The sequence below is a fragment of the Alligator mississippiensis genome, chromosome 4, assembly GCF_030867095.1.
Source record: "Alligator mississippiensis isolate rAllMis1 chromosome 4, rAllMis1, whole genome shotgun sequence".
NCBI lineage: Eukaryota > Metazoa > Chordata > Crocodylia > Alligatoridae > Alligator > Alligator mississippiensis.
In genome coordinates this window covers 15,891,731-15,914,915 of record NC_081827.1, presented here as the reverse complement: position 1 = coordinate 15,914,915, position 23,185 = coordinate 15,891,731, and the positions used below count along the sequence as shown (strand labels likewise).

The following is a 23,185-nucleotide window of genomic DNA, read 5'->3' as shown; positions in this document are numbered from 1 at the left end:
TTTCACATATTATTTTTACTTTATGAATGCCGATCACATAAAAATCTTTGATGCTACAGCACACTAATTGAACAAAAAACATTTTAGAAATATCTTCATAAAAGACCAGCAAAGAACTGAAATCCCAAAGCCATTGCCATTTACTAAGTAAACATGTCACTGATGATGTGTGTCAATGATATAATGACAACAAATACAATGTACAATAATAAATGCATAACGGTACAAAATATACAAAAAGGAATGCATTTAATTTACATTCAACAATATTCCAATATGGTGCGACACCTCATAAAAATCCTTTTCTAGCAAATGAAGTGCAGTTTCATGAACAAAAAGTATATTCAACACCTGTTAAGGTGTCCAAAGTATTTCCCATCAAAAGAACAAACCCCAGTTTCTGCAATTGGATATATAAAATAATTAAGTAAAATTTCCCTGAACAAGAAAGAAAAACCTCTAATCTTCATAAAATTTTCTTCAACATCTTAGAGTATAATAAAATATTCAGAATGCAGAACAATCTGTTTTAATTTAATTTAAAAGTGGGCTGTTGCCATAGGGGTTGATGCAGCGCAGTCATATAAAATAACAGATCTATATTCTTTATAATAAAACCACCATTTCTGCCTATGTGTCTTTTCCAATGTTTCATATGCATGTCAATTCATATAGTTTATTGTAATGCAAACATGTGTATGCCTAGAGGGACAGTCAAGATTGGTTCCTTATCTCCTCCTAGCAATACACAACTTTTGCCTGCATGATTTTCAGATTTTTAGATTTAAAGATTTTTAGACCCAAGTTTTAATTAATCATGAGTTCAACTCAGACAGGAATTTCAGGAAATTAGTTTTTGATAGATTGGATATTATGCAATCACATGCTTTTGATGGGGTGGATTATTCAGTGATTTTCTAGGCCTGATTTTTAAAGGATCTCCACTTAGCTTTCAATTTCCTAGGCACCATCTTATGCCCTCATTTAAAAGCAAACAGTTGCTCCCATTGAAAGAGGAACCAATTTAAAATGTTAACCCACATTAATACCACTGGGCGTGTCTACACGTGCATTAATGCACTTTTCCTAATGCTCACTAAATTTAGTGCTTCCAATGTGAGGTACTAAATCAATGTGTATTAGGCTGCCCTGATGCACAGTAGTTCAAGCACACACTTTTTAAGTGATGCTTACTGTGCAATAGCCTATTTTACCAAACATTAGCATAACAGTACTTTTTTTACACGGAGCTCTAATGCACAGTAAAATAGGCTACTGCACATTAAAGCGCACGTGTAAATGCACCCACTGAGGATCACTATCCTCTTCTAGTGCTCAGATTTGTGACAGTAATATAGGAAGAAGTGTGGTCCTTTGGGTCATCTATTAAAGGTTTGTGCTTTTACAGCTAAGGTTCAGTTCCTTCAGTTTACATGAACCCTAGAAGGGTGGGACACAATTGGTGGTCCATATGGGATACTGAGCTGCTGTTGAATCAGCATCCTGAGAGAATGCTCTGGAGTAGGTGCCCTGGGTAGAGAAAAGTGTCATTCATGTTGTGGGTCTTGGTTACCCTTCAGTGCTGACAACATGTAAAGAAGCTATGAATCAACTATTGCCTCTAACCCAGTGGATCTGGGCACACAGCAGCAGCTCACACATCGAGGTCCAGGGGGCAAGTCTACATGTGCCCCTGACTACACAGTTGATATTGCACAGTTATCTAATACTTGCAGTGAGTACTTTAGCAAGTACTAAATGACTGCACAGTAACTGCTGTTACTTCGTAGTCTCAGCACCACATGGGTCATTTCTGACCCTGCTTGTAATGCGCAGTAGCATCAGTGTCACACTTTGTGCCTGCCGATGCTACGTCGCCATAGAGATGAACTATATTGCCATAGCTCATCACTACAGCAGTGTAACAGCTCATGTAGACGCTCCCAGGGCTTCTGAAATTTAATCCCGCCAAGATTGTTATTACATTGGCATCAAAATGGTTCAACCTGTAAATGTAAAATTGTGCCTGCTACATTAGAGGCTGTTGCAAAACACTTAGAGCCTTGTTACATGGTAATTTTGGGCAGCTCGTGGAGCTCTTAACCCCTGGATTGTCCGCACTTTAACATCTTAAAGCGGTTTTAAACACTCATTAGGCAGCTCAAAGTTGTGTCACCCCAGACTAAGCATGTGACTGCTCCAAATTCCAAGCTAGCACTAACACCAATCAACATTTGTGCGGCTCACAGTGTAAGGAGTAACAAGGCCCTGACCTTCTAAAGTATTATCCTCTCCAAGAATCAAAACTCATCTTTGTTTCTTCCCCTTCAAGTACCGCTGACCATTTTAAGAAAGACTTGAAATGCTACAAAAGGAACAGTGCAGAACCTTTGTAGAAGATTTCCAGTCTCTCAGAAGAATAATTTCTTATGATGTGTGTGGAAGGAGTGAGAAAAAGTGATAGGTACCTATAAATCACATTACATGCCTGAGCAATGCCCAGGTGAATATCTCATGTCGTTGGCAGAATGTCTCTCTCTTCCTGAGTTAAATTTCATTTTCAGTATGGAATCCAAGTGTCTGCTTTCCTTTTTGGCAAGGTACTCGATCACGTGATAAGGCAACCCACTCTTTTGTTTTGATCTTCAACTTCTCTCTCAAGCTCAACTTTTGTTAGAGAGATCACCACTAAGATGTATGCCAGAATGTGTTTAAAATGTGGTCCTGTAAAAATAGAAATCAGGTTTGTTTCTTTGAAGGCAGCAATAAATCGTCATATATTTTGGGATCTTGAAGATTTCAGCTGAACAGATTCAAAGTGATCTTCTTTCTCCTGCAACGTAAACGAGAGGTTTTCAGCAACCAGCATTTCTCATCTTCATTACAAAATGTGCTTCCCTCTCATCACTCCATATAGCCAGCCATAAACCAAATTGCTTCTTTCTGTGACTCCAACACACCCCCTTTTGAAGACATTTCAGTAAGAAAGAGCAATTACTGCTCTCTCAATTAGAGAGAGCAGAATGTGGATTTGTCACACCTCCAATCAAACAAAAAAAATAAAATCAGGAGAAACTTCATATTTTGCAGTGTGGCAGAAAGATTTTTATTTTTTAATGCTTGCTTTATGGGTGTCGACAAGTACTCCCTTAGAAATATGCACAAATGGGCATTTTGTACAGTATTGAACTGATTGATCCATGTTAGGGATTCTATGGCAAATTTTACAAGACATCTTACTGCATCGTGTAAAGAAAACAACAACAAAAACCCCAAAGCCTAAGTCATTAAGGCAAGTCATTTGAGCAAAGAACTCAGATGCAGAAATTGTTGAAATCTATCCCGCCTTTAGTCTGCTGTGGCCTTGGGCATCTCCTGTAGACTTCAGCTGATCCAGGCACTTAGCTATGGATTGACCTTTACTCCAATGCTTAACTTTGAAACAACTGTCCTATTGATTTCAATGGGATGACTCAGTAATGAAATCAAGCATATGAGTAAGTGTTCACAGGATTAGAGACTACAATGCGACTATGCACATGCTTAAACTTAGGCACATGTTTAAGCTGACCTGTGCTGAACTGTGTCTAGTCCCCCAGCTGTAAAACAGGGATAACATTTTCCTTCCTCAAAAAGTTGATTTCAGGATTAACTACTTAATGCATTTGAAGTGCTACAAAGATGAAAAGCATCATGCACTGGAAGTGAGAGATGTGCTACTTATTATCCTTTAATTATGATGTCCCTGCCTTTTTTACTGAGAAAGAAATAGCTTATATAAGAATACAGAACTCATTTTTCAATAGATTTCATTTCACCTTTAAATGGATTTCATCTTGAAAGGTTATTTAGTAATTTATCTCTATCAAAATAAAAATTACATAAAGGCAAGCTGCTTAACTGGTCACATTTTCGAAGCAGGAAGATACCACAACTGCTTTGTTTCAAGGAGCAGAAGAAATAGAGATGTGATATTGATTATAAGTTCTGTCTTTTTTTTTTTTATTTGGGTATTTTGCTATTGTGTTGAATGGCTGGTTGGAGGATGTGGCAGTACACTGGTTGTACCTGCCACTTTAAGATCATCAGGCAGGCTGTGGAACAGCTGGGAGGTGAGTTTAGATGATTAGGTGGTCACCTGATTGCAGGGGCTGCCTGATTGGAGGAGGGCTGGGCAGACAGTGTATAAGCCCAGACCCTGAGAGCAGGGCTGGCAGTTAAATCTGCGGGAGCTGGAGGAACAATATTGCACAGCCTGAGGACTGCAGCTCTGGTAATACCTGGAGGTTAGGGTAGGAACTATGGGAATAGAGGAGGTTCCTGGGTAAGACTGAAAACTACACCCTACTGGGGTTGGTTGGCATGGTGGGGCTGCCTGTAGCAGGACAGGAAATACTACACGTGTGCCTCCCCAGTGAAAGGCAAGGAGAGGGTGCTTAAAGCCTCAGCCCCCACTGCCTTGTGTATCACCCCACAGAGGGGAAAGGCTTGGGGCCAAGGTCCACCAGGAGGGACCTAAGGCCTATGGAGAGTAAAGTGTGTCCTAGTGAGGGGTTGGAGTGAGTGAGCGCAGTCCAGTGGGGGACCAAGGGAGTGGTCCAGTGAGAGGCCAAGGGGTCAAGGCACACCAAGGGGTGCCCAAAGCTTAAGTGAGCCAGAGGCTGAGTGCAGTTCAGCAAGGGGCCGAGGGAGTAGCAAGGAGAATACAGGATACCATCTATAAGGCATGGGACATGGTATAGAGGTATCTCGGAGCCGTGTAATTAGCCCTGAACACCAAGGCCACAAATGGGCAGCCTCCCGCATTCATCACATACATTTTACATCAAGGCGTGGCAGGAAAGTACAGGGGCAGACTGCCCTAGAATGGGGGGGCATCAATCTCTTTGGGTGCCTGGGGACCCCTCCCTTCCCATGCCCCCAGTCATGGAGGGGGGGGGAGGGGAAGAAACTATCAATCAGTTATTTTGTTGGAATTTTTTATTAGCCTTTTTGTAAACTGAAGGAAAAATATCAACTCAAAGCCTTCTCACCCAAATAAGACTGTGGCAGCTGACTCAAAGTGGTTTCTGTATCCATGTTTTATGTTTTGAGATATTGGTCACTGTTCTCCAGTATAATATATTTAACATTACTGATTTAAATAGTATTTTTTCCAAGTTGATACTTGCTAGCATAGATCAGATCTGAATCTTAGACAATGAAATTCCATAGCTCCTAGGTCAACTTCGTGCCTGATTTGTTTGAAGACACTGCAAGGTAAAGTATACAAAGTTTACTAACTATAAGAATCCACAGCTAATGCCGAATAGCCTTGGCTTTTGAAGTAAGAATCTACCTGAGAGAAGATAAATGTTCCAGAATCTCCCAAATTAATCACCTTGGGCATTTTTACATGAGTCCCAGGGGTGGGAGATGCTTTAATTAAAGTATCTCTGAGAGCCACTCTAATTAAAAAGTGCCCGCAGCATCTCATGTATCCGTGTCCCCATGCTTCAAAATGGTGGTGGGGGTACTTTAACTAAAGTCCATTGAATGAGCTGTTCCCCCAAGCACTACCAGAAGTAACTAGGAATAACGGCCATAAGTTGACTGAGGGTAGGTTCAGGCTAGACATCAGGAGGCACTACTTCACAGTCAGGGCAGCTAGGAACTGGAACCAACTTCCAAGCGAAGTGGTGCTTGCTCCTACCCTGGGGGTCTTCAAAAGGAGGCTAGACAGACACCTCGCCGGGGTCGTTTGACCCCAGCATGCTTTCCTGCAGGGGGTCAGACTTGATGATCTATGAAACTATGATGCTGATACACGAGACGCAGAGGCTGACTGAGTGCATAAATTAGCATACTCCAGCAGACTTGATTAATCGAGTCTGCTCTGACATGCTGCAATTACAGTGCATCGGAGCAGCCTCCCCACATGTCTACAGGCACCCCTTGAGAGTAAATTAATAATACAGAGTACTCCAGCCTGTGACTAGTTTATCCCTACAGACCTACTAGAGAGAAGCAATTTGCCAACAGAACATCACTGACTGGTTCCTGGACTGCAGTTCAAATTGCAAAAGAACCAAAGAACTTGCAAGCCCCCTACTGTCTTAATTTTACAGTTTTTATATTAAATTACGGTGTGGATGTGAAAGGGTAACTGTAGGCACAAATGTGTGAGCACCCATAAAGCCCACATGAAGAAGCTACCTGCAAGTTGTTTCCCAGGTGAAAATCCTTAAATCCTAACCCTACTCATTAGCACTTGTTGTGGGTTCTGTCTTCAAATTCTGAGAAACTTGTAATCTCCAATATCTGCTAATAAAAGCTGTGGAATTTAAGATTATCAAAAGTGATCTCTTAAAGTCTTTTATAACTGCTTTGTTGTAGGGTAGAGAGGAAGTGGTAGCCACCACACAAGAATAAAATTATAAGGAAGAAGCTTTATAATTAGCTCTGAGATTGTATTTCAAATATTAGATAGTCATTTGGTTTCAGCATTCAGATATTTAACTACCTCCACATTACAGGTTTGATTGACTTTGGAAAAATATTTCAGTTAGAATTTATAACTAAGCTAGCAGCTACCTCCTTTGAATCCTATTTAAAATTTTAAAATTTAAGCATTTAGCATTAACTTGATTTAACCTCAAACCAGTACTGAAATTCACTCAATAACTTGACCTTAAATTGATAGTTACATTGTTTTACTTTTGCTTTACTTTCATATTACTAAGACTAACTTCGATTATAGGCTCTCTTGATTTTTTTTGTTGCGTTTCCTTAAATGTTTTACTAGCATTTATGAAACTGATATGGAGCCATAAGTCTCTGGCTAAGCAATTTGCATCGTTTGGTAACCTTTATAGACATCAGCCACTCAACCTAAAACCTTGACCAGCTCCTCTTAATTAGTTAGTCCCTACAACATTTGTCAAACATTTATACTTACACAGCTCTTGTCCCATCAAGGCTTACAAACTCATGTCACTTTAGACATGCAAGGAGAAGAATAGGCTTCAAGGGGACAGCTTGTAGCCATGTCTGACAGATCAGGGCCTTGACCTGCTTTTCATAAAATATCTATCCAAAAAACCACAGGGATTTCTTCTCAATGCTCTCATTTTGCTGACAGTACTACAAATAGATTTTCCTTTATTTAAAGAAACTCTTAAGAATACAGCAAGTGCAAAAGTGGAAAAAGAAAATACCTTATTTTTTTTGCATATAACAAACCCTGGAATATAAGACGCATCTTGATTTTGAAAGGCAGAACAAAAAAGGATCTTTTCTTGTAGTAACTGAGTAGCAGCAGCTAGGGAGCCAAGCTTGGTCATGGCCCTGCTCCCTATGGATCACTGGAGATTTTAATTTTGGGTTTAGCAGATAAGTGGCAAAACCTGCTCTTACCATAATTCTGCTATATAATGTGCCCTCTGACTTCCAGCAGCTGCTTTTTTTTTTTTTTCACAGTATGTGAAACATATGGTACTTATTCACACATTGTATAAATACCTTGTAGGTCCCCTTGCATCTGGAAGCCACTAAGGCCAAGAACTTGCTGAAACAAACAGGACGTTGAACATTTATGTGGACAGCAGCCTAGTTACTAGTTATACTATGTGGACAGTAATATGAGTCAACAGAATCCAGGGGAGGAATTCTATTTCCATTTGTGCACCTAAATGGCAGTATCCTAGTCATGCAAAAATCTAGAACTTTTGATTCCAAAATGATACCTTTTATTAAACCAACTGAGAAATTGCAAAAAAAAATTTTTTTTTTCTGCAAGCTTTTGGGCTCATGTGCCCTTCATTAGGCTCAGGGAAAGTTCAAGATGGTAAAAAGTCCCCATATGTAGGAAATAAACTTCATTTTTGTACAGTATCCTAGTCATGCACCTCAGTGTTTTGGACCCTGCCTCTGCACTGTGGACACATAAGCATGTTCACATGGATTGAGCATGCAGAATCAGCTACCCACTGGCCATGAAAGAGTAGGTCCCCCCCACCCCCTACTTTGTTTTAGTCTCAACAGCTGATCAGTTAGGTTATTAGGCCAGGAAATAGGAGACTAGGTTCTAGTCCTCTCCCTATTTCCTCTTCCTGCAACTAGAGTGGTCTCAGAGCCTGAGTCCCTAGCACTGTGCACCAACCACCACATGGCAGGGTAGGTGTTAACCAGCTGCTGTTCCAATTTAAAATTCCCCTGGTCCTCATTTTCCCTCTTTTAGAAGATAGGCACTATTTTAGCACTTCTCTAGGAAGTGTTGACAGAGCAGTTAAGGCACCTCCCTCTGGCTCCAGAGGTATTTATTTGAGCATTGTTTGCAACTTCCAAAAAGAATCATAGTTTGCAGGTGTGTCCAGGGACTGCCAGACCTGACAAAAGCCACCTTGCTCTTTTCTGTGTCATGGGCTATGGGAGTGTGAATACATTAACCATTCCAGCCAGATGGGCCCTGTAGGCACAGGCAGACCTATGCCCCACCTTTCTTCAATTATTTTCCCTCTCCTTGGGGAAAAAGAACAGAAAGAAAGAAAGAAAGATGTGGTGAGGATTGTGCTTCCCCATCTTTGGCATTAATGAAGAATGATGCTTATAACATTTGGTTTAAGAAATAAATAATACATTCCAGTTATCTGCAGGGATAAGGACAGAGACTTAAACAAGTTAATGAGGTACTGGAAACTGAGTTTGCCAGCTTTGATTATCCAGCAGGCAAAATACACCAGCCTAGCGATATCTGACAGGCTTGTTTTAAAAAGGAAACAGAGTACAGGGCAGGCTGCTCAAATGAATACAGAAATTTGACTTAAGAATAGGATAACTACAGAGTTCAGGAGGTAGAGTGGTCTCCATTCTGGATATGAAATATGAACTGATTTTTTTTCATTTTAAAATCTATTTTCCTAGCCATCCCTCCTCTTTTTTTCCTAATGATTAAGGGGCAAATGATGCCAACATGATCAGCAAGACCAGTGCATTTGCCATGTGTCCTCACAAGACTAAATGCGACACGCAGCAGTAGAGCTGACGCAACATTTCACTACATTCAGCCATAGCGAGCTGATGCTTTTCACAAACAATTCTAAATAACTGTCTTTTCCCAGGGTTTAAAATTGAACAATTTAAAAGAAAACATTGGAAAATGACCACACTGTATTTTTAGAAGGAAAACTGAAATTTGAGATTTTTAGTATTTTGAAGCTTCTGGGGGTTTTTCCCCCCATTTTGAAGCTCTATGACTTTCACAAAGATGAATAACTGGGAAAATTCCAGAATGGAAAGAGGAAAAATAATTGTAAAAAATCAGAACAATTAAAAGGAAAGAGACATAACAGGAGGAGAAACCACTATACATCATTCATTCAGTTGCACTCAGTGGCAAAATGGAAAATAAGGAATAAGATACAGGGGAAAAAAAACCCAAAATCTGAAAACTGCAAATCTGCAAACATTGAGAGAGAAGGTTCTATACGAGAAGGGCAGCCAGGATTATTCAACACCAAATCCCTGCTCCAAAACCCTGTTGAAGCCGAGAAGGTCTTTTTATTGACTTCCAGAAGCTATGGATAACAGTGAAGTACTCACAGGCTCTACCTTAGGATCTCCCTGTCCTCTACTTCTGTCTAGTTTTCATCTATTTAGGGCCCAGTTCTCCAAACATACTGATGACTTGCTTATTAATGGGTACAGATGAGCTGATTCAGGGCAGTAAGCACCACACTACATGGTAGGCATTTGTTGACACGGATTTATAGACTGAAAGTCCATGGTTCCTAAAATGTGATCCCTAGGCCCCTTCTACACATTACAAGGATTGCACAATTAACTGCTTAATTGCACAATTACCTCGAGACCAGCTACATGTGCAAAGTAGCTATCACACGATAAAAAGCTCCAAGCAGCTATAAAGTTAAGACCTCAAAAATGTGCCCTAACTTCCTAGCTGGTTGCTATCGAGCTTTAATTTGCATGTGTAGCAGGGTCTCTCCTGCGACTGGGAGCCATGCCAGTTGACAGGGCTCCCAGCTACAGGGGGGCACCAACACCTGGCATGAAACCCCTGAGATCATGGCTGCTGTGATCCCAAGGTTTGGTAGTTCATGAAACCCCAGGACCACAAGAGGCTCTTGGAACCAGCTGCGCCTCACCTGCAGCTAGGACCCAGAGTCCCATAGCTGTCACCTCTGGGTCCCAGCTGTGTCTTACTCTCACAGTCCTGGCTGTGTGTGGCCCCCACAGCTGGGAGCCCCCTTAGCAAAGGGAGTTCCCAGTTGTAGGTGCCTGCTTCTTGCCAATGCAGGGGAAGGCCAGGATAGGGCCCCCTTACACCCGCAATAAGGCGTGATTGGATCTAATGCGGGAACCCACAACCTACATGATTCACACCTCCTGCCAAGCACATGTGGCATGGCAGAAGGCACAACTGTGTGGATCACAGATTAGATCCAATCATGCCTTTACCTGCACATGTAGAGGGGGCCCTAAATTAGCAAAGGTCTACAGAACACCAGCAGTAGCTGCTGCCCTCCTTCATTATCTTCTCCTTCCACGATACAATGGCTGTCAGCAGCTGGAAGGTCACACTGTCATCACTCATTTGGACTATTTATACTCCACGGAGAATTGACTGGGCACACTTTGCTTTCTGCATATTAAATTTCTATGGAAAAGGACTAATGTCATAGCTTCAGGGATAGCATTTAAAGAGAGGTGACTCTGGCAAGTGTCAAGAGGGAGGTGTCCATCAATCTCTTTTCAGATGTGGTCCACATTATGAGGATCCTTACAACAAAGCTGTTTAGGGAAGAGCTGGCAGTGCTTACTTCCATAAACAATTCCATTGATTTCAATGGAATCACTATGGCTACAATGAAATGTGCGTTTGCAGGTTTCTGAAGCACTATTAAAAGTAGCACCACTACACAATCATTTTCAACATTCCTAATAAATAATAACGCTCACCTTTGTTGCCAATGATTTGAGCTTTCCCAGAAGTGACTGTTTATTTGAATATACTATTTCCTCTTCGTTATCTTCCCCTTCCATGATAGCACAGCTGTCAGCAGCTGGGAGCTCACATTCTTTTGAGTTTGCTGTCATCACTAATTTGGAATATTTATACTCCAGCCTAAAGGTATAAACACAGACAGTTATGGTTTCTTTTTTTTTGCCTGCTCAATGTCCCATATTCTAGCATTATGCAGACAGTGCAGATCTTCATAATTTTATCTGCAGCTACTCCTCCAAGTTAATTGTTAGGCATTTCTTGAGAATTGGAAGTTATATTTTAAGAACCAGAAATAAGAAACATGCCGAGAACTGCATTAGCAACTCGCTTTCTGTTTTGCAAACTAGAACAAACCCCATAAAGTCTTTAAATCAAGCTCCATGTGTCCCTCTATGTCAGTGGTTCCTAGTCTTTTTAGACCAGGGTGTCCAACCTTTTTAAATGTGGGGCCGGATCATGAACTTTTTAATCACCCAGTGGGCTGGCAAGCCATATTCAAAGACCTCACAGGAAGTGGTATCACATCACCCCCACCCCTCCCAAACGAAAGTACAGTGTTTACTTTCATTTCCCATCACAGCACCTCGGGCCTCAGAAAACAGCTTGGAGGGCTGCATGTTGGACAAGCCTGTTTTAGACTAATGGACCACTGTCAACACTCAACATTTCTCAAGACACCCATTTAGCCAGAGAAAGCCATTGGATCCTAATGGCCTTGTCTGGGGGTCACAGTCTAGGAACCACTACTCTAAGTCAAACTGCAACTGTAAACTTAATGCAGGAATCAGTAGATACAGGTAGATGATTCCAATGGTCCTTTCTGGCCTGAAAATCTATGACTTCATAAATATATATTACATCAGGGCTTAAAAGAGTCTTTAACTATCAGGGATTAAGAGGAATATCCCCACTGGTAGATTATTCCATCCTTGCTTTCTTTGGGATTTGTGTTACCTTTCTGTTAGAGACAAAAAACTAGAGGAGATGATTCAAGTTGGCATTTCCTATACTGTTCCAAAGTGCACACGAATCAGAGTCTTTCCAGGGATCTCAGTGAGTTCTGGCTTGTGTTACCTCTGTGCTCAACACTTACTTCTGATTCTTCTTCCAGAAGTAGCAGGTCAAGGCTATGAGTAGGACAGCTGTGAACGCCCCAACACCTGCTCCAACTTTTAACCAGAAGTCCACTGTTTCGCAGGTACTGATCCTTTTCTCTGGCAAGGAAACCCCTTTGATGCACTGCTTTGGCTCATTCCATACATACAGGATCTCCTGGAAAGAGAATGAGAGGATATGAAAAAGTGGCTCAAATTCAGAGACTAATGATGAATAGTCTGAGAAGATGACAAGATGTTTGAGAGAGAGAGTACCTGGAGAGAGGAGATACTTACTCTTTAACAAGTCTTCTCATTTTTTTTGGTCAAATTAGGGTCAGACTGCACTACACTGCGTACATTTTCCCCACTAAGATGGCATTAAGGGGCCATAAACTGGTTATAAATGCCCACAAAATAATTCCTCTATGAACAAGGATTTCCTGCTGCCAACCCGTGTCTGTAACCCTCCATCTCACTCAGCATAGAGAGTGTGTTGGGGAAGGTAGGGAAGGGATGTGTGGTATGTGGGAGGGTATATGGCAGTAGCTTACTAGAGGGGTAGGTGATGGAGGCATGAGCCCTAGGCACTGATAAAGATGGGGGTGCTGGAACTGAGGCTTGGGGGAATGCTAGAATAGAAGCAGTTACTCTGCTAGTCCAGCAGCTAGAAGCTATGGCTGTGGGGAGTGGCTGGAAATTAGGTAGCAACATCAAGGTGGTTCTTGGGTCCTGCTAGATAAGTGCTGAGAGAGAAAGAAGCAGGAGGTGAAGACAGGGCAGTGTCCCCCTGCAGCCAAATTGGAGTTGTATTTCTTCACTCAGCATGGCATTTGGTAGCACCTCTCAAAAGAGAGGTGGGGACACCTTCCCACATAGCTGTCAGGCATCTAGACTGGCTCTGGCTCCACCATGGTCTTCTCCTCTCTGAAGAACTAGATCCCAGCTGCTGTCAGGACCTGAGAGCCCCTGCCTTTACCACCTAGGTCCTGGACACCGCCCAGAGCCTCAAGCATGCCCCTGGGTGCCCTCTGCAACTTAAGGGCAACAAAGGAACTTGGTATGTCTCTCGGATGTGGTCTAGCACAGACTTGACATGAAGGACCCTGAACTAAAGGACCAACTTAAGATAGCCTAGAAAACACTTCAAACTTCAGAGAGCTGGAGAATCAGGGAGTGCTACAACACCGCACTGCGCATGCTGGTGCAGAATCCTGTGGTGCTGACAAAGGCAGTTCAACAGTGGCCACCAGCTCCACAAAACCATCCTGTTTGATTATTTATCAGGCCTCATACCTGAAATCCTTTTTTGCAAGCTCCCTCAATCTCATGGTAGTCATGCTCCATGCACAAAGGGCAGGCTTCAGCACTTTCCCACATGAAGTAGAATGTGCATCCATCACAGGTGCCGGCAGGGCATGAGCTGGGAGAAAAGGAAAGCAAAGCTTGGTTACCATTTGTGACAGATGTCTATCCTGGGGGATGGAGAAATGGCCCACCTCCAGTACAGCCAGCCTGTTGCTGAAGACTGCTAATGACCATCACAACAAATTACCCTCCACTAATTCAATATTTAAAAAAAAATCAAAATGCCCAGGGAAAGATTTTGCAGGCAACGGAACACCTTGTGTCAAATTTAAAAAGTGACTTGGATGTCAAATTTCTGGAAATAATAGTGTGATTATGAGTGTGGTACAAGAACTTCTGCTGAACAGAATGAAATAGAACTTAAACGTATATTGAAGTTAACAGATTTATTCCAGATTTGCAAAATTACTGATAAAGTCAGATTCTCACCAGTTGTGCCAATCTAATCTCCTTAGTAGCCACGGTCTGTCACTGTGAGATATGGAATACTGTGTGAGGTAGATCTGTAATCTTTTTAGGTTGTTAGGTTACCTTTTGGAAATACCCTCAAAATCATTTTAAGATGAATATATTAAGGGTGACCATATGTTCTGGTTTGGCTGGGACAGCCCAGATTTTGGAGGCCAGTCCCAGGCAGCCAGTGAAAATTAAAATGAGTGTCCCAGGTACAGAGGCAGAGCAGCAGGAGCTGTGAAATAGGAAGCCCTAGCAGACTGCAAAATTGCCCTGAAAAAGATTAGCATGATTAGTGGAATGACCATTAACAGTAATTGTTACTTCACAGGTCATTGTTGACACCTGTGCAGTACAGAGCATGGTTTTCACATCATCTCATGTGGTCACCCTAAACATATTTTAAGCTGTTTTGGTTGCATCCATTTCTGATTTGCAGGGATCCTGGTCTTCTCCATTTAAAAAAAAATCCCCAATTTTTGGGTTATAAAAAGTAACCCAAAATCCACATTTTCCCATGATGAAAATGAACCACCACTAACAGATAGATAGATAGATAGATAGATAGATAGATAGATAGATAGATAGATATAGTGGTGTTTCATATATATACACATACACATCACACACACACACATATATATTATATACACATACACAATATATACACACACCTCTATTTTTTTTTATATATATTGGTGGTGGTTCATTTTCATCATGGGAAAATGTGGATTTGGGGTTACTTATTTTAACCCAAAAATTGGGGATTTTTTAAATCAGAGAAAGCCAGGATCCCTGCCGATTTCATATATTTGGTTTACACACACAGTCTAAGTGATTGTATTTGAGTGCGTCTTTGTCAGGTGTTCCAGATAATTAGAGTGACAGGAATGGGCACATTCACTGGCTGAGACTTGCTGTTACAGGCTGCTGTATACAGAAGCCCCACTTTTTCAGACATGGCCAATGATTCTGGGATGTCTCCACCCACACACTCCAAAATCAAGACAACCAAAGTCAGTTCCCACTTCTGAAAAACCTGGGCTAAGCAATTTTAGCTTTGTGCTCTGCTGCTTGCTGTGACTAACAGAAAGCTCTAGAGAGTTAGAGTACACACCGTTGCCTCATAAAGAAAAATGGATTTGCACAAACTGTCAAAATTATAGCTAGATTTCAGCACAACTTCCACAGAAAACCCTAGCTAGCAAAGTTATAGAGATCTCTGCTCCAGTGCCTCTGAATGTTTTTATAAAGTTTTTTTTTTCAGAAGAGTTGAAAAATAAATGCCTTTGTGCTAAAAAGAGTATGTCAAGCTTATGCTTGATGTAACTTCATTGATATCATTAGCAAAAAAAGCTATGCTTATAGGAGAAATCTTACACATTGCAAGAAAAAATGTTTATTTGGAGAGAACCCATCACTATTGTAGCTTCGCAGACAAATCCAAATCTGACCGATTCTGACCAATCCACAGGCATCAAATGCTTCAGAGATCAGTTTTGTCCCCAAGTATTTTTCTAGTAATGACTCACTACAGTTACAGATACTTGCATGAAACAGAAACAAGACCCCAGTGCTCCAGTACTGTAAGTCAGGGCTGGTGAAGGCACCAGCAGGGTCCATGTGCCATGGGAGCCACACAAGAGAGGGCCATGCCCCCCTCCCTCATCATCTCCCCAGCTGCAAAGTCTTCTGGCATCGTGTAGACAAGCAGCTCCTCATCACCTCCTTAGCTGCAGACTCCCTTGCTGCACTGTGCCATGGGCTCCCCCAGCACTGCAGGATGCACCACCCTGCCATGCCTCACACCCTGAGACAGGCACAGGAGGTGAAAACCAGAGAAGAGAGGGAGATCCTGCAGACCTTGGCAGCAGCAGCCAGTGATGAGGGGGGAATGGCAGCCAGGGGAAGCCCAAGGGCTGCAGATCACCTCCCTCAAAGGCCACATGCCCTGCTGTGAGCAAGTGTTGTTGGATAGCCCGATTAGAAGTAATCTCATTGCCACCATCACCACCACCACCCTGAAACTTAGGGAGAAGAGATGCTGATTTCCAGATCTTCAACATATTGTGGAGATCTGTTGTCAGGCCCAGTCTCTGAGACTCCTCAGACAGAATAAAGGCACGGTATAAAACCCTTTATCACTCTTCTTTTGCATCTGGCTGGCTGTTCCATATGGGATGGCTAGAGTCTGCTTCCTACTGGTCTAATTGTGATGTTTTGGGTGATTTCTTCCATATGTGGTAGACATGCCCTATAATAGTTAAATACCAGAAGGATGTTTCCCAGCCTACTGAACTGACAACTTCCTTTCCACAAGTCTGAGTATACAAATGTGCCTTTTTAATATTCAGGTAACAAAACAAAATATTACTTGCAATGCCATGATGATCACTCAATTTTTATTCCCAGCAGCTAGATTTATAACAATTAAATGCAAGTCACAGCTAATAAGCAACTGGTTTAGGAAAGTGTGGAACACAGATACTGTAGAAACATGGACTCATAAGAGACTTGCACTGTGACTCTGAAATCTAGTTGCCCATTTCTGGTGGTCCAGGGAGCTAAAAGCCCAATCTCATGCCTTAATTTTGCTACTTTAGAACTTCCTCTCTCAATTACAGACTATTTTCTCTTCATACATATCAAGGACACCAATAGACCTCTTTCCTGAATCCCTTGCTTAGGTTATAACAAGCAGCAAAGAATTCACCGATCTTTTAGACATTTTTGTTATAAATAAAAGTACTACTTTACCCAATACTAAATGCTGTGTGTGGAGAACAAGGGAGCTAGTGTGGGAGTTTGCTTGTTTTTAATAAATATCATGTGTCCCTTGAGTTATGTATTATCTGTTTTGGCCCATTTTGCTTCTGGCTGTATTTTGGGGGAAATGATACATAATAATTTGTTTTAAAGAAAGTGTTATTGAGTCATTTTAATCAGCTGCTGTCACGGGCTTATAGACAAAAACGGGGCTTGCAGATGCTAAGCATAGTTGGGCTTGGCAGATCAACACAGCTGGTAACAGAGAGCTGCAGCTCAGAGGTGCGGGTCCATGCAGAGAGGGGAAGGCTAGACTAGAAGTGATCCTCTTTGAGCAGCTAGGCACCTAACTCCCTCCTACGATGCATTACAGGCTGGCAGGGGAGCTGCCTAAATTCTGCCTATTTCCATAGAGGCCCAATCTATCAGGTGGTCACAGAATATGCCTAACAGCAAAAGGAAAGGGCTTCTGCAGGACCATCGCAGCAAGACTAAGCAGCAGCCAGTTCACCGGGAGATGCCGTGGCCTGGATACTCATTTGGATGAAATGGATGCGGGCTTCTGATTAGTAAGAGATGATGAAGTGTTTTACAGTACTTGCATAAGGTGACTAAGGAACAGGGCATAAAAGTACCCTGGTGAAATCAATCTCGGCTTTATACATCAATGTAAAACAACATGGGGTTCAGAAAAGGACAGATGTGCAGCTATCCTGGGGTCTCCCCGACAATATCTGACTACTACTGCACCTCACCACTCGGTGGCAGAGAGCAAGTGCCAGCCTATTTGTTTCACGAGTGGCTCCTGTGTGATAAATGCCACTAGGTAAAACCTAAACTTGGGTAGCTTACACCCACTAGAGTTTTACCCCTGACTCTTTCAGAGGTAACTGGATTGGACTGGATGATGACTTAAGGATTTTCATTCTCTGTCTGCTGCTGCTTTGACATTGGTGAAATGCCCATTTCAATAGTATGCATATTTTGTCCGTCTACCCCCTAAAGCAGGGCTGTGCAATTAGTGGCCTGCAGGTTGCATGCAACCTGCAAGTTCTTAAAATGCAGCCCCCAGGCTCCTGCCCAGCAGCCAGTCCTGTACCCCCACCCTGTCACCCCCTCCCCAAGCTCCATGCTTCCCATCCCTCCTTCAACTGTGGCATTGTACCCTCACCCCAGGTAAGTCTGGGTCACATGCAAGAAAAGGAGTGAACTGGAGCCACGTGTGAGGGGGGAATTCACACCCAACCAGCCACACATTGCAGCTGGGATGGGAACTGCACCCGCCCAGTACAGGAGTAGGGAGAGTGCCTACAAGGGCATGTGGAACAACCAGGGGGAACGCCTGAGCAGCCTAGTGGCCAATGGCTCACCTGGTGTGGTCTGCACAGCATGCAGCCCTTGCTAGCATGGCCCCCAGTGGCCTAGAAGTTGGACAGCCCTGCCCTTAAGATTTTGCTTAAAGAAAGTGGGGACACTTGGCATTATTATAATACAAATAATTAAATACCTGGGAACTGAAATATCTCCCTGATTGGGTTTGGAGGGGTCACATCTCATTGTCACAATGGTTGCACGTCCATTTTCACAGGACGTTGTAACTGTGGAAGACCTAATCCAAAATAAAACAAAACCTGCAATAAATATTTAGCTCATTTTCACTAGATATGTGTTGTGCAGTATTTGTACTTTAGATGCACAGTACTTGTATTTAAATACACAAATGTAAACACACAGCTTCAAGATGCACCTGCCCACATATGTATACGTACAGCTCTAGAGATACTGTCACTCCACACTGTTCTTTGCCATTGTCAGATGAAAGGAGGAACAAGAGAGACAATTTATAACTGATTATATAATCATTTTACATCCCTGCGTGCTTTAAAAAGGTGCATTTCAGGGACTCTTCACTTAGGAACAGCTTCTTCCTATACCAAAATCAAATGATTAGAAAATGATAGCCATAAGCAGTATGGTCTGAGAGTTACTAAAAACCCAAGAAGCTGCAAACAACTCTTCCCTGAAATAGCATAAGTTGGGCATGCCTCGGAGACCAGAACTCGCTGCCCCATTATGCAGTACAGCATAATAATCTGAGTCAAAGTATGGCCCTTGGCTATAATATTATCCCTAAGAATATGAAAAACAGGAAGAAGCTGGTATGATCTGGACAAGTCTGAAGTGATTTTTTTTCCTGTTTTGGTTTTGGAAACATGAATGCAAATATACAGGTGTTTCTACTGCCATAAACATTTCAAAGCAAATGAAGAAAAAACCATGGCAAAAAACGTAAGATATAATATAGCACCTAGAAAAATCAAGGCTCTGGCTACACTCTGTGTGCTCAAAACTAACTCAGATTTGTGCAGGCAATGGAGTTTACTGATGTCCTAGGCTTGTCATCAACACTCCTCTCAGCATTAGCCAGAGACTGGAGAAGTGCCTTAAGGATCTTCTGTCTAAGACTACTCTTCCATTAAACAAACACAGATCACTGATGTACCTCCAAGGTAGAATTTTCCACCTACTTGTAAAAGAAATGCACATCAGGTATTTTCCTTGGAGAAGGTGGAAACATTTCTGTTTTCATGCTAATATTTTCCAATGTGGTTTCCACTGTAGCTCCTAAAATAATAGCCGAAAGAAACAAGGAACAGGTTAAGAATGAGATTTTTGAAGGATTCATGTGCTGTGCTTTCACAGTCTACATGCTTTCAACAGATGGTACTTGACTTCTAGGCATGAATTCATCCAGTAACTTTGTGTTAAGTGCTATCTTTTAATATAAGTGAACTCTACAGATTTTTGTCTCTTTCAGACAAGGCACGAGCCTATAAGATAAAATGCATTATATAAGTTTAATGATTATGAAACATAATTAGATAAAAATACATTACATAATCTTAATATAAACTCTATCATTGATAAATCAAAGTGTAAAAAACAGTCTTCATTTTTTTTATGTGAATTTACAGCTTTGTAAGGAGGATGCCAGATGCAGGACCTAAACGAGTGCTGTCCTTTGAAGGAAGACAGGCAATTCTGGGCAGAAAGGGACAAGTCAGCGTGCAGTCCCCTGGAGCAGAAATTCCAAATGCAACAGAAAGATTGCATAGACTTACCAAGACATATGGCAAGTTTTTTATGATATTCATAGATTCATAGATGTTAGGGTCGGAAGGGACCTCAATAGATCATTGAGTCCGACCCCCTGCACAGGCAGGAAAGAGTGCTGGGTCTAGATGACCCCAGCTAGATGCTCATCTAACCTCCTCTTGAAGACCCCCAGGGTAGGGGAGAGCACCACCTCCCTTGGGAGCCCGTTCCAGACCTTGGCCACTCGAACTGTGAAGAAGTTCTTCCTAATGTCCAATCTAAATCTGCTCTCTGCTAGCTTGTAGCCATTATTTCTTGTAACCCCCAGGGGCGCCTTGGTGAATAAATACTCACCAATTCCCTTCTGTGCCCCCATGATGAACTTATAGGCAGCCACAAGGTCGCCTCTCAACCTTCTCTTGCGGAGGCTGAAAAGGTCCAGTTTCTCTAGTCTCTCCTCGTAGGGCTTGGTCTGCAGGCCCTTAACCATACGAGTGGCCCTTCTCTGGACCCTCTCCAGGTTATCCGCATCCCTCTTGAAGTGTGGTGCCCAGAATTGTATGCAGTACTCCAACTGCGGTCTGACCAGCGCCCGATAGAGGGGAAGTATCACCTCCTTGGACCTATTCGTCATGCATCTGCTGATGCACGATAAAGTGCCATTGGCTTTTCTGATGGCTTCGTCACATTGCCGGCTCATGTTCATCTTGGAGTCCACTAGGACTCCAAGATCCCTTTCCACCTCTGTGCCACCCAGCAGGTCATTTCCTAGGCTGTAGGTGTGCTGGACATTTTTCCTCCCTAGGTGCAGCACTTTGCATTTCTCCTTGTTGAACTGCATCCTGTTGTTTTCTGCCCACTTGTCCAACCTATCCAGGTCTGCCTGCAGCTGTTCCCTGCCCTCCGGCATGTCCACATCTCCCCATAGCTTTGTGTCATCTGCAAACTTGGACAGAGTACATTTCACTCCCTCGTCCAAGTCACTGATGAAGACATTAAAGAGTATCGGTCTTGCAGTGGAATAAATGATACAGTATCACATGAAACTACAGGCTGCAGGGATCTTGGAAGGGAGCTAACCCAGAGAAAATCCAAGCAACCTTCTTAGAAATCCTTCTAGTCCCATGAGAAAGCGAAGACAATTTGGAGGTAAACTGCTGGTTGTATGACTGGTGCGAAAGGTTAGGTTTTATGAAACACTGAGCCACTCCAGAAGGAGAGGGACCTGGCTGAATAGGACAGCAAAAGGCTGACTTTCTTATGGGCAAGGGAGGTGTTCATTTTCTGCTGAAGACTATCAGGAGCAATCGGAAGGCCAGAATACAAGCAAGGTGCTAAGATGGCAAAGAACGTCAATAGAAGAAATATTTCAGCTGAGAAGTCTCCGAGGAGTGTGGATAAGAAGCCCGAGGAATCAGAAAGTCTTAGTAGTGTGGAAAACAAAAGATATACTTGACTGAAGCCTGCTGGGTTAACTCTCATGGTTAGATTGTTAAAAATATCTAAAACGATAGAACAGATCATTGAGGTACAAGGCCAACGATCTACATTGCAGATGCCATTGATTATGCTAGTCATTGATAACTAAGGATTCCACATGCACATGGATTTATATGATGACTGACAAAATCCCAAAAGGGGGAAAGGCTGGGGTTTGCTACAGCTCATCAAATGGGATGCTACTCCATGAACATCTGGTGGTGAGGTAAGAAAAACTTTATTGTTATGGAGGGGGCTTCATTTCCAACACACATGCTGGAGATCCTGTGAAGCCAGTAGTAAAATATTTTTAGAATTTCTAAATATTATAGTTGATAATTATATCACCCAAAATACACTGGTCCCAGCAAAACGTAACACTGCTTTGGACCCCGTCATGTCAGATGAAGATGAACCGATCACTGGACAGAAAATTTGTCTACGGATCACGATCTGATTTCATTTAATATGGGCAAACCAAGGGGTGTCCTAACTGTATATTTTATGCATGCAGGTTTGTATGTATATACTTGGTGCTTCAAAAAGACTCATTTCCCAAAACTGAGAAGAATTATGAGAAAAACTGACTAGGAGGACAAAATGAGAGACAAAAGTGAATGAAAATTAGAATTCCTTGAAAACGAACTGATTGTTATTAGATGGCCAAAAAGCCCGCAATTCCTAAATAAACAACTTTGCCTAAAAGCCCAACTTCTGTACTAAGTGAAGGCAGCAATTTGAAATAAAAAAATGGAATATAACTAACAAGAAAAAAGGGACGTAGATAAATCAATTAAAATTAAAAAGTTAGGAAAAACAGAGAAGTACTAAAGGAAACTAAAGCTATTAAAAAAGCCATCATGGCTGGGGGCAGCACTAAAGGGCAAAAAGGAAGTAATTAAGTACATCAGGAACAAAAGCAAACCTACTGATATTAGAAGGCTGTTACCATAATAGAGACAGTTACATTGTTAATCGCTCTGCAGAAAAGACAGAAGCGCTTCATAAATATTTTTGGTCTCTGTTTGGAAAGAAACAGGATGATGAAGTCTATTAGTAACTAAGAAGGATGTTAATTAGCATCTACAGAGCACGAATGCTTATGAATCACTCAGCCATGGTAACTTAGATGCAGGGGCCCTAGCAGAGTTGGCTGAGGAGATATCTAGCCTGATATTCATTTTAAATAAATCTTAGGATGCTGGGGAAATCCTGAAAGCGTGGTAATACTATGTCAATATTTAAGTGCTAGTAGGAAAACTTGGTGATTGGCTGGTTAGCCTGACATCAATCCAGAAGCAAATAATCTGCAGATGGCAGAGCACTCAATCAGAGAAGATCTAAAAGTGATGAATATAATTAATTGCAATCAACATGATTTTATGGGAAACAGTTCTGATAAAACAACCCTAATTCCATTCTTTGATAAAATTTCAAGTTTGGCTAATAAAACTACAGAAAAGTAATTTTTTTTCATGAAGCATTTGACTTACTACTGTTCAACACATGATTAAAAACAAAGCAATATAATGTCAATAAAGCACATATTAATGAATTAAAAAGCAGCCAACTGAGAGATGTCAAAAAGTGGTTGTCAGTGGGAAATTATAGTCCAATGGAGTGTTTCTACTGCCATCGATATTGGGCACAATTTCATTCAACAATTTCATCAGTGATCTGGAAGTTAATAAATCTCTACTGATAAAATTTGTGGAGGGCACAAAGATTGCCAGAGCTGTAAGTACTGATGAGGACAGAGTAATACAGAATAGTCTGGATCATTAGAGAGGATGGGCCAGCTCAAATAAAATGTGTTTTAAAACAAATGTACATAGGAATGAGGAAGGGAAGGCCACAAAAGAGTAGCACAAGCAAGTCAACAGGAGCTTCCAATGCCATGATGAGGCAGGGAGGAGTAACACAGACA

At 41.9% G+C, this 23,185-nt stretch overlaps 1 protein-coding gene across 2 annotated transcripts in view; it reads right to left on the bottom strand.

Annotated features, from left to right (window-relative positions):
• The window catches only part of ELAPOR2 (endosome-lysosome associated apoptosis and autophagy regulator family member 2), a 163,263-nt gene continuing 140,078 nt past the window's right edge, over positions 1-23,185 (bottom strand). Inside the window, exons 17-22 of one of the 2 annotated variants that reach the window (XM_006273760.4) lie at positions 19,212-19,308; positions 18,191-18,292; positions 13,393-13,519; positions 12,096-12,274; positions 10,957-11,122; positions 1-2,833 (exon numbers count right to left, since the gene is read on the bottom strand). In XM_006273760.4, the coding sequence (XP_006273822.3) occupies positions 2,774-2,833; positions 10,957-11,122; positions 12,096-12,274; positions 13,393-13,519; positions 18,191-18,292; positions 19,212-19,308 (731 nt within the window). In that variant the 3' untranslated portion in view covers positions 1-2,773. Of the gene's footprint in view, positions 2,834-4,776; positions 5,253-10,956; positions 11,123-12,095; positions 12,275-13,392; positions 13,520-18,190; positions 18,293-19,211; positions 19,309-23,185 lie in introns of those variants that run through there. The other variant, XM_059725807.1, reaches the window with a different exon arrangement.